We start from the raw sequence: 18,713 nt of genomic DNA, 5'->3' as shown, positions 1-18,713 counted from the left end.
TAGTTACTTTCAAGATTTGTACATTTTTTGTAAAAACTAATAATAAAAAGTAATTTAAAATTAGGGGGTTTAATGATCTTCTTTATGCTTTTTTTGAGCATAAAGAACATGTAAAGTTATACTTTTATATTTTGTGATAGGCTAATTTATTAACTGATATGCTTTTAAGAGACAACGGCACATGAGTTGTTTAATAGAATTTACAAAATGCCCAAAAATTTGAATCATAATTTTAAACTTTTTGTCACTAACAGAGTAGCCTAAACTTTTTTTGATATACCATTTCATTTATTTTGTTTAATAAATGGTTAAATGTATGTACCTGAGTTTTAAGTAGGCTAATTGCTCTGAGAGAAACACTGTAAAAAAGATTTAACCCTCCCAAATAAAAAATTTCAAGTGACCGATAACATCTAAATTTTTCAATTGGCCCAAGTGAAATTCTTGTTGCAATAGTCTGTTAACATTGGCTCAATGAGAAATAATACGTCAGACTAATTGAAAAATTTAGATGTTATCGGTCACTTGAAATTTTTGACTTGGGGGTGTAATTTTTTTTTACAGTGAAGAGCACATAGAGAATATCAGCAGTATTGACATCACCCACATAGCAACATTGTGTCGGCCCAGATCCGGCCCACATCTGGCACACGTGGAAAGATGATCTGGCCCACATGCAGCGTGGAATTACGGCACTTGGGTGGGCCACTCCTGTTTGCCAGATCTGGGCCACAAGCAGGCCATAGCAATGCCACATCTCAGCCAAGAGCAAAGAAATAAACCAGAACTGGACCTTATCTGAGCCACACAATCTGTGTATATTAAATATGAAGTCATCTCAGCCTGTTAACAAAAAGAATCACTGAAAGAAAGAAGAGAACAGAAAAAAGAGACGAGCAGAAACACAAGAACTACAACTGACTTCAGACACAGCCTTAGATGAAATCAACTGAAGATAAAAGAAGACATTAAATCTGTGAAGATCTCAGCAGAGGAGGATTAAACAACTCCACAAACAGCATTACCAGCTTCACTTATTACTAACCAGACTGACTTTATTTCTGTCAGACGTCTACAAAAGTTTTTATTGAGAATTAACAGAGGTTTAACTCTGGTTCATTTGAAGTCACCATAACAGTGATTAGTGTTTCCATTAGTTGGGCTCTTAACTTGTATTATATCTTTTTTTTTTTGTGGCCGCTGTGACAGTGTGTTTGTCAAACACATTTGCAGCAGCAAAGAAAGCTAAAGTGGGCCGACACAATGTTGCTATGTGGGCAGTTTGCTAGGTCCATAGGGACCATAGGCCTACACTTTGAAACAGTGGGAGTATCATGTATGTAAAAGATAGGGGGCATCTTTTACAGCGAAGGTCAGACCAAGCGTTGTTAAATGGGAATGTCTGTATTGTACTTGTCTATCAACTGTGACAGCCATTAATGAGTGACAGAATATGACAGTTGCAATGATGTCAGACACATGGTGTAACTTTGTTACAATATATCCTACTACTTGGGTAGGTTGTAACGCATGCTACATACAGACTGTACATATAACACATGTAACGGTACTGATCCACTTGTCCGTGCGACATTTCTGTCGCGCTGCACTCCACTTTATTCCTATGGGTGACGTCAAGCGACTTTGACGTGCCCGCAAAGCATTCTGGGATGGCGGCCATCATTTGGAAAAATGCTGCGCGTCAAAAAGCTGGCCGATGCCCATCTTTATGCAAATTAATTCCGTTGAACGCAACGTGACTATCCACGTTGCTTTATGCTTAATATACACTCAAGATCAGTGTACCTGTGTAAAGAACATAATAGGTCTAACAAAAAAACAGTCATTGTGTGTGAGAGTTTGTAGGTCTACGTGTGAATATTGTTCAAAGGTACAGCACGCACATCCAAAACAATAAAACTGGGTGCTGGGCAGACAAGTAGTTGCAAAGGTAAACAATGAGTCCGCACCAGAGAATGCTCCTTAGCGATTTTAATGATTTTAATGATTGCTCACTGGTGAGCAATCATTAAAATCGCTAAGGAGCATTCTCTGGTGCGGACTCATTGTTTACCTTTGCAACTACGTGTGAATATTCTCAATCAGAGTCACAATGGTGACAAATGAATGTTGTTAACTCTGTAGTTCAGGCTTGGAGGGCGTCAAACTGCAAAAGACACATTTTACCCACACTTCCTTTGGCTTTGAGTTGCCAAATGGCTCCATCCAGAAAACACAAAAGTTTTTGCTGTCTGTGGTCAGAAACTTCACCACTGACTTTCAACATTTTCTTCGCAACTAATCTGACTTCTTTGAAACCTCATCAGTTTCCTTTTTTAAAACACTGGCCGGCACAGCTCTATCTGTCTTTCTTTTCCACTGAATAAAGGATAAATTATAATATTAGAAAAAAACAATTATCATCAATGGACATGAAATGTACCCAAAATTGTAGAATGACTCATTTAACAGAGAGACTGAGACTTAAAGAGGAAGTATGAAATAAACTGGTGTGAAGAGAAGTTGTTTTATTCGTGCTTCATGCAGAATGACACTGAACACATCAGAATCTGAGTTAGTGGTGCTTGCTAAGCGTCTGCATCATTGCTCATACTTGGGTTTTTCATAAATCTATAAACTTATTACAGTTTTTCTCAATTACTCATACACTAAAATCAATTATATTAGACAATTTTCATCAACATAACACCATTTTCTAAAAGATTCCTCAGAACAATTAACACTATTCGTGTGTTTCACAACTCTAAACACATTCATAACTGGACACCATGTGTTCATGTTTAGTTAAAAACCACACAACGTCACACAACCCGCAGTTCTCACCATGTATGTAGACTGATTTATTTTTTTATTTTTTTCTCAGTGGAATTACTATTTTGTGTTTTGACTTGGAAAAAAAACACTTGATTTTGTTCTGATGTGTGTAAATAAACAACAATACTTGAAGTTTGGATCCCTGTATGTTTACAGAACTATGACAAAAGTGTGACCTTAAACTAACATAGCCTACCTTGTGCACAGAGAAAGCAAAAGCCAGATGTGTTTTTTATTCATACCATCAGTGTGTAGTTGGTGCATTGTGCTTATTAATGTGATGGCTTGTGTTAACTGTTTGACACGAAAATACCATTTTTACGAAGGTTTGAAGAGTTAAGCAAGGTTTATTAGCTTTTGCAAGAGAACTACAATGTTTTTCTGATTTGGTGAAAGGTTTTCTTATTTGTGTGTAGAGTTTTGCAAAAAATAGCCAATAGTTACAAAAAATGTGCTTAAAGGCATAGTTCACTTTGAAATTAAATTTTGGTATGTTTTAGCTTACCTCAAATGTGAGACATTCAAACAATCAGATAATTACAACTTCCCCCACCGTACTAAAGGTGTGACAATGCATCAACCCCCAAAGTACACACATCTTGGCCTACAGGTCTTGATCACTATCAGCCCCTCGGTGCCTTTAGGAACTCCAAATGGTCCTTGGGGAAAGAGGGGTGGAAAACAGTAAAGCAAATGTCTTTGTTCATTTTCAAATATTATTATATTATATTATTTTCAATTCTACAGTGGAATTAAGTGATTTATGCTTCTTAATTTATAAAGTTATAAATACAGCTACTATTATTATAATAAAGATCTATCAAAGTGTTGTTTCATTTTCCTTGTCCTTGTCCTATGGTCCCACTCTACAGAGTGTTAAAATAACACTGAAGCAGAGTTAAAGTTAATGAGATAATTAAGTGATTAATTGAGTGATGATTGAACATTAGTGATGAACACCTGCAGTTAACAAGCAGAATCACTAAAGAAAAGAGAAACACAAGAACTACAACTGACTTCCAGTCACAGTCACATTAAATCAGATGAAGATAAAAGAACACATTAAATCTGTGAAAGGTTTTTACACAACTTTAGTAAGTGTGTTCATCCATGTCAGCATTTCCTGACATCTAATGACACACACGATATGTCTCAGCAGAGGAGGATTAAACAACTCCACAAACAGCATTACCAGCTTCACTTATTACTAACCAGACTGACTTTATTTCTGTCATATGAACAGAGGTTTAGATGTTGATGTTTTAAAATGTTTGACCACCATTATGGTGATCAGTGTTTCCTTTAGTTGGGCAGTTTGAATCTTGGCATTTTAAGTACAATTTGGGTCTTTGTAACAGTATGCCAAATGCCAAAGACAAAGGCGTTCAGGTGGTTTAGTTTTCATTATTATAAAGTAGAGTGATTCACTAATCTTTTCCCTGATCATAAGTTGTTATTTGTTATTAAAAAATAGCTTACACCTTTCTTGATACAGAGCAGACATTTTGATTTTTATATACATCCATTTTTTGGAAAATCTTTTTTTTTTTTTTTTTTTTTAACACACAGACATCAAGAATCCACATATGAATCTCAACAATGGTGACATGCTTCATGCATGCTGGGAGCCAAGCGTTTTATACTATGGTGCCTCCCAGAATGCATTGCGGCATAAAAAGCATGTCACCATTGTTGAGATTCATATGTGGATTCTTGATGTCTGTGTGTTTGTCCAAAGATTACTTTCCCAATAAATAAAAAAAAAAAAAAAAAATTAAAAAAAATCAGCTTGATGTCTGATCTGAAGAAAGAAGTCAATGTTGTTAAAAATATATATATTAATAACAAATAACCACTTTTAGTCAATGATAATATTTGTAAACTTTATGATGTTGAAAACTATAGGCCTATCACCTGACTGTCTTTGATTCTGGCTTTCCTTGCAACAAATTATGTGTTTTAATAAACACTGTTACAAAGACCATAAACTCCCCTAAGAAGTCAAGAGTCAAATTGCACAACTAAAGGCAACACTGTTCACAATAATGGTGATTTTAAAACATCAACATCTTAACCTCTGTTAATTCTCAATAAGAACTGTAGATGTCTGACAGAAATAAAGCCAGTCTGGTTAGTAATAAGTGAAGCTGGTAATGCTGTTTGTGGAGTTGTTTAATCCTCCTCTGCTGAGATCTTCACAGATTGAATCTCTTCTTTTTATCTTCATCTGATTTAATCTAAGGCTGTGGCTGAAGTCAGTTGTAGTTCTTGTGTTTCTCTTTCCTTCAGTAATTCTGCTTGTTAACTACAGGTGTTCATCACTAATGCTCAATCATCACTCAATTAATCACTTTATTATCTCATTAACTTTAACACTGCTTTAGTGTTACTTTAACACTCGGGACCATATTTGCTCTGAGCAGTGTTGATTTAACACTGGGGATTTTGCTGTGTACATTTGTATGTGTTTAATCTGTCATTATGTTCCTTAAGATGTCTCTTGTGTATGAGGAAGTGTCGAGGCTTTAACTCAGTCTGTGTCTTTAACCGTCTGTCATTCATTAATTGGGTCAGTATGGAGCTCAGCAAACTTCCTCTTGTCTTCTGTGAGTATTATTTCCTCTTTATATGTTTCAGAAGATGTTCATTGCTGTTATATTATGAATAGGTTTGAACAGTTTCAAGTGATTTAGTGTTCTTGGATTTTTTCTTCTTTTCATGCTGCTCTCAGAGTTTCAAATCCAGCTCTAGTCCTGTCAGTTTTTGTACTCACTTGTTGGTTTGTACACATTTCTGTTGGTTGTTTGCTGTCCACGATGCACACAAGTAGATGTACACTAGTTAGTCTTCAGTAGATGTACACTAGTTAGTCTTCAGTAGATGTACACTAGTTAATCTTCAGTAGAGTACAGTAGTGTTCACTATCACTAGTACGCAGTTAGTAAGAATTTCTGAGTTTTCAGACTCTAGAAAGGTTTTTACACAACTTTAGTAAGTGTGTTCTTCCGTGTCAGCATTTCCTGACATCTAATGACACACACGATATGTGCGTTATGTGCCTGGGTGAGGATCATGCATGCTCAGTCATTGAGGGGACTGCATGTGTGTGTTGTGAACGCTTTCCTTTGAAGGAAACTTTGCTCTCGTTGAGGATCTCTCATTTGTCGGCGGCTGGTGAGAGCGAGATGCTGGATGATGACGTGTTATCTCTCATGTCATCTGATCCGGCAGCGAGCGAGCTCCTTGCCTCAAGCCAATGTGGCAGCTTTGACTAAAGGTACACTAAAGATTTAGGAAAGTTACCGACTACGCCACCCCGGGGCCTCTTTCCGGGGAAATGCCCTTTAACCAAGAGCAAGGCTCAGAGGTTCGTTATATCGGAGTCAGGTATCAGACATGGGTTGAGTATAAAACAATAAAAAAAATATTTTCTCATTGATAAAAAAATATAAAGTTTTATTTAACACGACAACAATAAATCAAAAATAATCTAAACACAAAATGACACACAAACGCTCACTTCAGAATGGGGCGCTGGCTCTCCTTAGCAGAAATGATATAGCAATCATATGTACACACTCACTGCACACTCACTCCACACCTCACTGTGAGCACAGCATTCAGGCAAAAGAACCCACCACCACAATCGGGAAGAGACGCTTATTTTCTGCAACTGGCTGCCCCAATTCTGAAGAGAGAAGAAAAGAAAAGTAACACGAAACACACACCCACACAAACCAATAATATCAAAAACATTAAACAGAGCAACAGGCAACAGACAATCTAAGACACAATTTTAAAAGAGTTCACCACATCAGTTTGGCTCATCAAATCGAGGTGCCGCGTCCGGTCACCCCGACAATGCTGGGTGGATAGAAATGGGCAAAACAGCCAACAATGTTACAATAAAGAAACACCTCTTTCAGGCTGCCCTCAGGTTATCCACACAAAAGAAATAAACATAAATAAACTTAAAGCAGCACTAGGTAACTTTTCAACCTTCATAATATATTTCCAAGACTCTTGTGATGGTACATCGACTTACAATAGGTTGAATGACACGTCTGCCATAGCCTGACGGGGTCTGTATCGTTTTTAATCGTACTTTTAAACTTCGGGGTTCGGGTAGTAACCACCGCGCACAAAAAGAACTACAAAATTCGACTGCTTTACGGCATAGGCTACCTCACTTCCCCCAACACGTCCTCACATGCTGTTGGACTTGTAAGTATATTGCATATTGTATATCACTCGGACAAGCTTTCACTCGTTGGTGTGAGCTAAAAAGCACCTGGCGTTCTTGTTGATGGATTAGTAACTTAGACATTTTCGGAGGCTAGCTCGATGTCCGACGATTTGAAACGCGTTGTGTTTATTACCCAATCGAACTCGTGTAACTGTCTGTCACACGTTTTACCGTCCACAGCATTACTTGATAGACAAAAATAGGACAAGAATGAGCATCAAACAGAAACAATCCGCTTACGGAATGTTCGAGGCGCACATACAATACAGACTGCCGAAAGTTAAAGGGGTGGTAAAACACGATTTCACTTTTCTAACTTTAGTTAGTGTGTAATGTTGCTGTTTGAGCATAAACAACATCAGCAAAGTTACAACGTTCAAAGTTTAAAGCAAAGGGAGATATTTGCTTTTAAAAAAATCAATTTCTAAGAACTACAGAAACGGCTGATAGGGACTACACGACATTCCTGTGGGCTTGCTGACATCACTAAGCCCAATATTTACATAAACCCCTCCTCTGGGAACACAATACATAAAGGGGGCGAGGCCATTTTATGTTGCTTTTGAAAAGAGTTGTTGTGGTAGTAGCGAATCACAACACACTGGGCCAGCTAACCAATCTGAGCCCATTGCATATTTTTGAGGGTGGGGCTTCATAGAACCAGGAAATCATCCGACCGTTTTTACAAGGAGGGACAGAGCAGTGTAGAATAATGGTTAAATATGTGAAAAATAATGTGAATTTTTAAAAACGAAGCATGAACACATGTTACAGTGAACCCCACAAACACAATCAAGCCTTCGAAAAAAGGTGTTTTACCACCCCTTTAAACAGGGCGCGCGCAGCTCTTAAAGGGGACACACCTTATTTCCACTCGTTACAGCTTCCATCCGACTGAACAGGGACCGGTATACAGGGGGGAGCATAGATATCATATATAAAGGCTAGATGTCTCGTGCGCGCTGCTGGCCAATGGAGGTCGACGTCCGCACGTGGCGGCCATCTTGCGGCAGTGCGCTCGCTCACTCGTTTAATGGTGCAAATACTTTTAAATAACCATAACTTGCCCAATTTTCTACCGATTTTCAAACGGTTTGGTTTGTTATAAACGTCAGAGATGTAGTTATGACACTACATACATACACTGCATACATATGAAAAATTATAACATACATGTTCAAGCATTCGGAATTATAGCCACGTTAATAACGTTTGTAAGAAACCAAACCGTTTGTAAATCCGTCAATATTTCAGCGAGATATGAGGATTTGTGTGCATGCTGATCACTCACCTTAATGCACAGAGCACTGACATAAGATGGCCGAATGGTGATGCCGGAAGTGACTGCGCCATAAGACATCTAGCGTTTATATATGATATCTATGGGGGGGAGGGTATCAGGCCGTGAGAGAAGAGACTGCTCTGCGTGAGTGGTATTTACGACAGTAACGTTAAATACAAGTAGTCCACAGCGACTCTAGGGGTCGTTGTTTGACCAAAACGGAATTCCTACCTAGTGTGGCTTTAAATCACACACAAAAGTATGGATAATATATCCAGCACAACTCAAATCAATAAGAAAAAAAATATAATTATAATCCACACAACAATAAACTCACAAAAAAATCAAATAATGTTTAAAGAAAACAAACTGCAGAAGAGCTGGTGACAGTTAGGTGGCTGATCTGATACTTGGGCGCCACTGGAGGCTTTTGACTCAATTTAGTTACTCACGACACAGTCGATGATAAGGTACCACGCCACGGCCCACAGTCATCGGTCCAGCTGATGGAGCGCGTTCAACACCATGAACATAAACAATGGACGAAGGATCAAGAAGCACAGCGCGTCGACACGCGAACTGAAAGAGAGTTAATAATGCTCGTTGGCCGGTTCAATAGAGCAGACACTCGGGACAGTCCTGTCTCACTTGAACCAGAGGTTTAGTCACTGTAACAAGTCTGATAAAGTCGGAAAAGGCAGCAAAACAATGCTGACAGCAAAAAGGAACATCCACACAGAGGTTTAGATGAACCCAAAGCCCACTGTAACGTCCCTTGCGCACGTTGGCCCGCACCTTAAATATAAAATATAACAAAATATGAATTTGGCCAGCCCGGCTACTAGCAATCATATGTTCATCAACTGTTAAAACCTGTAGTGCGGTTCACACGGCACCAAACCTGCTGTGTATTAAACACGCATCAAATCGACGGCATCCCACAAAGTTCCCCTGTCCAACCTTTAACAAGAAAACCCATGTAATCCCCGTGAGACAAGCCCACGAGCAAACCATGCTAAGTCACTGTCAACAGCTCTTACCTTACAAACATTCACGCGTCCCGCCGGAAACACAGTGTCTCGCTCAAATGACGCAGAGAGAACGTACTCCAACAACCCTTTATACGGAAGGAACGCAATTAAAGGGCACTCCCCCTTCATATTAAATAACCCGACAGAAATAAACAGTACTGCTATACCAAGATGAGCAGGACGAGGCTGTTGAGATCAAGGATGTCTCTGAGTGCTCTCAGCCCCTCTGCCCCACATATGTCGAGCTGTTGGACGTTATGTCTCGCACCACAGAAAGATTAGATCTGCCATGGAAGCGCAAACTCCCTCGTAGCTGCCTGGATGAACGCTATTTGTCGGGACATAACCACCCAGCTGGTACGAGTTTTCCGTTTCTCCCAGATGTTCACACTGAGTTGCGGAGATCTTGGGGAAAGCCATATTCTGCATACATCCATCATTCACAGGCAAACTATGCCGACGTGGAGGTGATGCAAGAATATGGTTATGCGTCAATACCTGCGATTGAAGAGAGGCTGGCCAGCGATCTCTCAGTAGGTGAGGCATCCGCACTGAAGACGCAGTCTCTGCCAACTAAGCTGCTGCGTCCCACATCACGTCTAAATGGCAGAGCATATGCGTCAGCGAGTCAGACTGGGGCAGCTTTGCACACAATGGCCGTTCTGCAAGCTTACCAGGCTGACCAGCTGAAAGACCTGGACCATGGCCATGGGGCTCCCCCCGAGTCAGTGGAGGAGGTGCGACAAATGAAACTAGTTCACCTTTAAAAAGAAGACCACCAATTTCCGTGAACCAATCGTTCCTGAACAGAGACTGGCAGTATGTCTAAGGTATTGAGACACACACACACACGGCCGGCGGAAGCGCTGAATAATACCCAAATAATATTTGGAACAGCCAAATAATACCCAATAATTATTATACCCAAATAATACATGATTAGTAATCGAATTGGCTGCTCAATCACACCTTAATCCAGTGGTTCTCAACCTCTCCTGCAGGGACCCCCTGACGGGCCATGTTTCTGTTTTAACCCTGAAATGGCACACCTGATTCAATTAATTAAAGGCTTAATGAGTAGTTGACTAATTGATTAATTGATGAATTCCTACTCTTCCTGCTCTAATAACTACTCATTAATTGAATCAGGTGTGCCATTTCAGGGTTAAAACAGAAACATGGCCTGTCAGGGGGTCCCTGCAGGAGAGGTTGAGAACCACTGCCTTAATCAATCCGAAATTTCGATCTGGTTGAAAGGGGAGGTTTAGGCCTAGGTTTTTTCAGTGTCTTTGTAATCCGCATTTTGTTTTTCATAGAGTACTACTTTGTGCTGCGAGACGAAGTGTATCAACTTGTCAGACGCCATTCTGGATTTTGTCGTTCGCTTGTACGGTGGCTCTGAATTGTCAAAAAAAACTCTCAAAATACTAGCTGTGGATGCGAAAAACGCAGAAAATCGAACCCAATACGATTTTTTTTATTATGGACGAAAGTTTTGTAGACAGTGTGCAAGCGTGATTGACATAACGTGAGGTCAATGTTGTTGTTTTTTACGTGCGAAAATTTCGGATGCAAATTTCGGACTCAGTGTGCAATGGCCTTAACTCTGTCAAATGCTTTTTCTTGGTCTATTGCGAGAATGCCAACATTTTCACCATTCAAATTTGAAATGTCTAATCTCTGTGTCTTACAAGACGTCATTGACCGAGGCTATATTACCTCCGGGTCAATTCTATTGATGTGTTACACACAATATTCACAGCCGGTCACAATTAAAGACGTTCTCAATGCGCTAAGCAGCGCAACATCGATTGTAGTTTTTGAAAGGGAACAGACAAATCACGTCAAAAACTGACTGATTGTTTTATATCACACATTTATGTTGGGTTGAACAGGAGTTAATAGAAACCAATCAAACAACAAAATGTCCGTTTCTCATCGTGTTTAGAAACTAATGAATGAATGAGGCATTTATATAGCGCAACTATTTACTACTGTACACACCAAGCGCTTTACAATGATCACATCAGGTGTCGGCCTCATTCACAACCTGGATGATTCACTTGTAAGGTTTTTCTCCAGTGTGGATCCTCTCATGTGTTTTCAGTTGTTGTGACTGACTGAATCTCTAGCCACACTGTAAACACTTGTAAGGTTTTTCTCCAGTGTGAATTATCTGGTGCAGTAAGTTGATTTCTAACTTTAAAAATGAAAAGGCATGTGTTTAAAGGGTTAAATAATAATACAAAGTTTTTTTTTTTTTTGGGCTGAGCTGTCACTTTGTTGACTTACCAATGTATTAGATTCCTAATGCATAAAATAATAAGCTTGACCAGAGTTCTTGTGGGGAGAATCATTTACTGAAGGTAGTGTATAGCTCATTGTTCAGTGATGATGATAGCCTGTCTTCAGAGAATCTGAACCCAAATTTCTGTCTGTGGGACAGACCTTTATACCTAAAGCTAATTTACAAACAGAAGACATCACAGGGACCAATAAGAGAAACACAGTCCGTTGCCTCATGGGAAGAACTCTGCAAATAAGTTCCCACAGAAACTCTCTCAGGGTAGCCAACAGATGAGTTTAATGATCTTTACCAGAAACATGTAAAAATACAAATAATCTTTCATTATTGTTATTTATGATTTTTTTTTTTTTTACTCTGCATTTTAGTGCTGATTTCAATCATCCACTCTGGACACACTGAAGGTGAGTGACAAACCAGGGTCTGGATTCACTAAACTTCTTCTTAAATGCTATTTTCTTCTTATTTTATAACTTAAGAAAGAAATATAATAATATTTTGTATTCCCAAAGATTTTTCTTAATGTTTTTATTGTTTATTCTTGAGGTATTGTTTTAAAACATTTAAGAAGTATTCATATTCCTGAAAAGAATGATCTTAAAAATCATCCTAAATAACTTAGGATAACTTCCAACCTGTCTTAAATCCTCAAAGGAACATTCTTATGAACTAATTTATCTTAAGAACTGCCTTAACTTCTTTCTTAAGAAGATTTTCATGAATCCAGCCCTCAGTGTCATGATTATAAACACAGCTTTTTAAACAAGTTATAGAAATTATTCATGTCTTGTGACGAATATAACACCACACAGATGATTCTGTCAACAAAAAAAAATCAGTCACAAAAATGACAATTTCTGTAATACTACTAATATACATGGCCAAAATTTGTTATGAAGAATATAGAAACATAGAGTATCTTTTGACATTTGCTTTGTCTTGAAAATTAGCAACTCTCCAGACATCACAAAAACTGAACAGATTGAATAAAAAAAAGGTCCTTTGAACTACAACAACATTTTGCAACACTTTGGTAAATGATACTGATATGTCTGTCTGATGTAGATGTATGTGGTGTGACCCTGCTTTGAGCTCAGGACTAGCCTAAAGGATGTGGGTTTGAACCCCACATAAGGTGGTCTTTGCACCTTTGTTGTCCTTTATCTCTTTGCGTTGCACTGAATGAATGTTAACCTTGTTTGTTCCTATAATTGTTGCCAGTCGCTATATTACATTTTCTGTGAAATCAAAATGCAATAATGATTTACCAGTGACAGAATGAGATCTGCTGAAAGACTTCACATCTCATGTTCCCACTAACTTTATATTGACAGATTTTGCCAAACCAACTCTGACTGTTGAGCCACAGAGTTCAGTGTTCACTGGAGACTCAGTTTTTCTGAGATGTTCGCTGGATCAGACACTGGATGGATGGGAGTTTCTCTGGAGTAAAGACTCAAACACTGAATCTTCTGATGCTACTGATGCAACTAAAGCAATCGATCCTGTGCAAGTCTCTGATGGAGGAGAGTACAAGTGCAGAGCACGAAGAGGAGGACATTACACAGATTACAGTGAACCAGTAACAGTGACAATACATGGCAAGTATTTTCTCTCACTTGACCTATGAGTATGACCTGCTCTAAGAAATTACTGACAATAATTTCATAAGGCACTTAATAAGTGACAATAGCTATAGAACAACACTTCAGTCTAACCTGATTTAACATGTGCTTTTTATGGTCATTGAATTAAGACCTAATCATAAAGTACCTCTAAAATCAGAGAGAGATTATAGGTGAGTAACACAGAAGCACAACTGTAAACCCTGGTTGTAAGCTTAAACTTGACATAAACTGTAAACCGGTCCCTCAAATCTGATTGGTTGATTGGAATGTTGTTTGAGGATCAATAAAGATGTTTATCTTATGTTGTACTTGATGAAATTACACTCACTCTGTTACACTCATTCAAGTAACTGTTCCTAAAGAGAAAAAAACAGCACATTTTATTATTTTAATTAATTAAATTAATCGTCACATTATTTTCATTGTTTATTGTTGTCGTTGTGCAGAAAGACCAAAATCCAGAGTGACCATTAAACCTGATCAACATGTATTCAGAGGAGAGACAGTCACTCTCAGATGTGACATTGATGCTGAAGGAGTCTCTAGCTGGCAGTACAACTGGTATAAAGGACGTACATTAATGGATTTCAGTGAACTACAGGAACACACAGTCAGGTCTGTTACTGAGTCTGACGCAGATAAATACTCCTGTTATGGAACAGAGACTGAAGGATCACGCAGCTCACAATGGAGTGATGAAGTTACACTGACAGTATCATGTGAGTTTGATCATCTCTTCATAAACACACACAAGTTTAACATGTTATTACAGTTTTTTACGATTGTTTACACACTAAAATAAAAATTTACACACAATTTGCAAAATTCTACTCCAAGGAGCAAAACACCTCCACAGATTTGCACAACATTACACACAATGTCTGCTTTACCCTTTTTGCAAAACATTACACACAGTGATTTGTAAAACTCATTTCCACATTTTCACACCTTAGACACAGATAAGGATTGTGAGGTTACTTCCTTGTCATTACAAAGCCCCGGATGGCCAATGACCACACTAATGAACGAATTGGATAAACACATCCACCAGGTGTGGAAGCACACATGTGCTAATTTGAAAACGCAGCACTCAGGTGTGCTATAAAAGGCAGCAGGTGAGTTCACCTGTCTTCAACAAAAATGGAAGGAGCTAGAAGAAAAAGAAGAAGAGTGAGAATGAGAGGGGGAGCTCAAAGAGGAGATGAAGGAGATAGAGGAAGAGGCCTAGGTAGAGGAAGAGGAGAAGAAGGAGATAGAGGAAGAGGCCTAGGTAGAGGAAGAGGAGAAGAAGGAGATAGAGGAAGAGGAAAAGAAGGAGATAGAGGAAGAGGCCTAGGTAGAGGAGAAGGAGGTAGAGGAAGAGGCCCAGGTAGAGGAAGAGGAGAAGGAGGTAGAGGAAGAGGCCCAGGTAGAGGAAGAGGAGAAGAAGGAGATAGAGGAGGAGGAGGTAGAGGAAGAGGCCTAGGTAGAGGAAGAGGAGAAGGAGGTAGAGGAAGAGGTAGGGAAGGACTTATGCCATTGAAGACATAGCCTGTGATGTGGATGAAATCTTATGGCCTGATCCAGCCAGACGGAGAGATGATGAATAGTTACAGTATTCTTGTTGTTTTTACAGTAGTTTTTCTTCAGAGTCAAAGTGTATGTACTTTTTTTTTATTTTATTTTTTATTTTTTTATTTAGTCAGTTCAAATACAAAACATTTCAGTACAATGCAAAAAAACAAAATGGTTACAAAGCATTGACAATACAGCTCAAAATATTTAACCAGAAAAAAAATAAAAAAAATAATAATAATTATAAAATAAACATAAACATAAGAACAAATACAAAAATATAAGTATAAAATATCAGGGCATTTATATGTATTTGAAAAGCTTTAATATTTGTATTGTTTTTATAAGCTTTTTATTTTGTGATCTCATGTTTGAAAGAGTTTCAAAATATATTATTAGATCAGTGTTATAGAAGGCAATATAGGAGGGTTTCTTTTGAGTTATTCTTGTCTTATGAATATAAAATTTCGCCAAAATGATAAAAAGATTAATTATATAATTTTGTTTTTCAGAAAAAAAAGGGTTTTGGAAACAAAGTAAAATGTCATGAGGGTCTAAGTTAAGACATCTGTTCAATTTTTTTGTCATATCTATTTTAAAGTCAGTCCAAAAAGAAATAGAAAAAGGGCAATATAAAAATAAATGTTCAATGTCTTCAAGTGATGTGTTACAAAAAGTGCACTTATCACAAACAGCGTGAATATATCTACTAATGGTTGCATTTACAGGATAACATCTATGAATAATTTTGTAAAGTGTATGTACTTCATGCAGTAATTTTTATTTGTCTACAGATTTTATTTGTTTCATTGATTTGTTGGTTGATTACTGTAACTGATTATGGTAAGATATACTGTGTAAGTATTGAAATAAATACTTGAAATATTCAGTCTGCAGCATCAGTGTTGTGCAGTGCTTTGTAAGTTTATAGTAGGCCTATTTGTGTACATTCTCCCTATATCTCAAACTAATCATGAAGAATGTTGTGGGTATGTCACTTTTTTTTTTTTGTCATCTAAATTATCCCTTACATAACAATGTCTGGCCAAAAATCTAGCACATGCTATTTCCTAAAATTCGTTTTTTTTACAAATGTGTTTTTTATCACAGCTGTGTGTAACTGGCTGCAATAGTGTCTGATCATTGAGGACTGTGTTGGTTAAATGAAAACTAATAGCATTTTCACAAATATGTGTATATGTTTTGACTGAAGTGTGTCATTTTGCAAACAATCTAGGAATTATGCAAATTGAGTGTGGTGTTTGGATAATTGTGATTCTGTTTTGAAAAAAAGAACCCGGTTTTCAAAATTGCGTGTAAACAATTGAAAAAAAACTGTAATGAGTGATGTCTCTATTTCAGATAAAGCCCAGACAGTTTTAAGTGTTTCTCCTCAGAAGTGGTTGACTGAAGGAGATCCAGTGACTCTGAACTGTGAGGTTAACGGCTCTTCTACAGGCTGGACATTCAGCTGGTTCTCTCTCTCATCAGGTATTATAATGTCCTCTGTGTGATAGCATATACATTTACTGGTTTTATCAAAAACATTATTAAAAATAATTTATTTTAGTGATCATCTGCATATTCTCACTTAACACAGGCTTGAGTGTTCATGATGAGCCACTCTCAGACAGCAGCAGAGGAGCTGGAGGAAAATACACTGTCAGTTCTGTTGCTCTAAAACACACAGGAGTTTATGTGTGCAGAGCAGAGAGAGGAAAACCAGCCCACTACACAACATATAGCAACAAACAACCACTGTGGGTCACTGGTGAGTTCACACTTACTTTAAATGTTTGATTCATCTTTAATAAAGACTATTTCCTAATCATATCAGTAATGGTCTTGTCAGGTGTTTCTCCTCCAGTGTCTCTGATCATCAGTCCCAGCAGAACTCAACACTTCACATCTGTCTCTCTCTCTCTGAGCTGTGAGGACAACAGTAACTCTGACGGATGGACAGTGAGAAGATACAGAGAGAGTTGGGGGCTGGAAGATTGTTCATCATTTCACCGGGGATCAAAAACAGGATCTACATGTACAATCAGATCCACCATCACATCAGACACTGGAGTTTACTGGTGTCAGTCTGAATCTGGAGAGAAATATCATCCTGTTAATATCACTGTACACTGTGAGTCTGTGTTTCTGTATTATTTATTCATTTCACTGGCAGTTTACATAAGCAACCAGCTAGAACATATTGTGTGTGTGTGTACACACATACATACACACACATACATATATATATATATATATATATATATATATATATATATATATATATATATATATATATATATATACACATATATATATATATATATATATATATATATATATATATATATATATATATATATATATATATATATATATACACACACACACACACACACATATATACATATATATATATATATATATATATATGAATTTTTGGTTAATGACATATAATGATAACAATGACTTCTAATAAATCACTCGGGTGTTTAACCTCTCATTCTGCAGCATTTGTAAATCAGTACGACTGTCACTAGCAGATATGGACAAGCTGCCAGTACAGAACTGAGTGTGTGGAGGACAGAGATCTGAGAGTCTGAACAAGACCCTGAAAAAGAGACACACAAGCACTTCATCATGCACTATATCTGAACGAGGGCATATGAAGAAATAAATCTATATTTAGAATATAGAAAATTCTTCTATATGAAGAAATATATATATATATATATATATATATATATATATATATATATATATATATATATATAATGTGTGTGTGTTATATTCTTGTTTTTATTATGTTATGTTGTTCATATATTGCATGTTTCCTCTATTTCTGTAGCTGATGTGATTCTGGAGAGTCCTGTTCATCCTGTGACTGAAGGAGAGACTCTGACTCTACGCTGTTTATATCAAAATAAAACCCAACCAATCCTCAGAGCTGATTTCTATAAAGATGGATCACTCGTCCAGAATCAAACAGAGATGATCATCCCGACTGTCTCAAAGTCACATGAGGGTTTCTACCACTGCAAACACCCAGAGAGAGGAGAGTCTCCCAAGAGCTGGATCTCAGTCAGAGGTGAGAGTCCATGAAACTGTGAGCTGATTTATTTCTTCATATGCCCTCGTTCAGATATAGTGCATGATGAAGTGCTTGTGTGTCTCTTTTTCAGGGTCTCGTTCAGACTCTCAGATCTCTGTCCTCCACACACTCAGTTCTGTACTGGCAGCTTGTCCATATCTGCTAGTGACAGTCGTACTGATTTACAAATGCTGCAGAATGAGAGGTAAAACACCCGAGTGATTTATTAGAAGTCATTGTTATCATTATATGTCATTAACAGTGGTGTAGTCTACGTGATACGCAGGTATACGCCGTATACCCACTAGAAAAGGCCAAGGATTTCCGTATACCCACTTAAAAAATCGTGAGGATACGTAACAACTTCGTTTTGTGTCAGAACTTTCACTTTCATTCATAAATTCACCCCGTCAGTGTTTGCGAAGCGACACCGAATCGCGGAATCCAGTCACAAATGGAGCTTGCTAAGCAGAACGTCACGGAATTTGGCTATTTTTGAATGAATAAATCAAAAGTAGTGCTGTACAATGAATCAAATCTCGATATGGACTAGTGTCAGTGAATATTAAAGTTAAAAGAGACTGCAGTTGTTCTACGCGTCTCTGGGAATGAGCGCTCAATGTGTGCTCCACTACGCACACACACACGCACACTGAAGCACGCGTGATCACGCTCGTGGTGTTTTCAGCGTTTCACTGATGTAGGATAGGATACACATGTGCACTTTCATCGCACTGCAGG

At 37.9% G+C, this 18,713-nt stretch overlaps 1 protein-coding gene across 9 annotated transcripts in view; it reads left to right on the top strand.

Moving 5' to 3' along the window:
• The first annotated feature begins 5,405 nt into the window (after nt 1-5,405).
• Nucleotides 5,406-18,713, top strand: part of LOC311087967 (basement membrane-specific heparan sulfate proteoglycan core protein-like) — a 119,022-nt gene continuing 105,714 nt past the window's right edge. For all 9 annotated transcript variants that reach the window (XR_014607403.1, XR_014607404.1, XR_014607405.1 and 6 more), the window contains exons 1-9: nt 5,406-5,441; nt 12,068-12,103; nt 13,034-13,300; nt 13,774-14,046; nt 16,244-16,372; nt 16,482-16,652; nt 16,734-17,015; nt 17,730-17,969; nt 18,064-18,177. Coding sequence is in view for 2 of the 9 variants with exons in the window: in XM_084121513.1 (XP_083977639.1) it covers nt 5,411-5,441; nt 12,068-12,103; nt 13,034-13,300; nt 13,774-14,046; nt 16,244-16,372; nt 16,482-16,652; nt 16,734-17,015; nt 17,730-17,969; nt 18,064-18,177 (1,543 nt within the window). In the remaining 7 variants the exon portion in view is untranslated. The remainder of the gene's footprint in view (nt 5,442-12,067; nt 12,104-13,033; nt 13,301-13,773; nt 14,047-16,243; nt 16,373-16,481; nt 16,653-16,733; nt 17,016-17,729; nt 17,970-18,063; nt 18,178-18,713) is intronic.

This window comes from Abramis brama, assembly GCF_963993115.1.
Source record: "Abramis brama genome assembly, chromosome: 1".
Classification (NCBI taxonomy): Eukaryota; Metazoa; Chordata; class Actinopteri; order Cypriniformes; family Leuciscidae; genus Abramis; species Abramis brama.
Note: the sequence above shows the minus strand (reverse complement) of the source record. Positions and strands in the feature narration are given on the sequence as shown.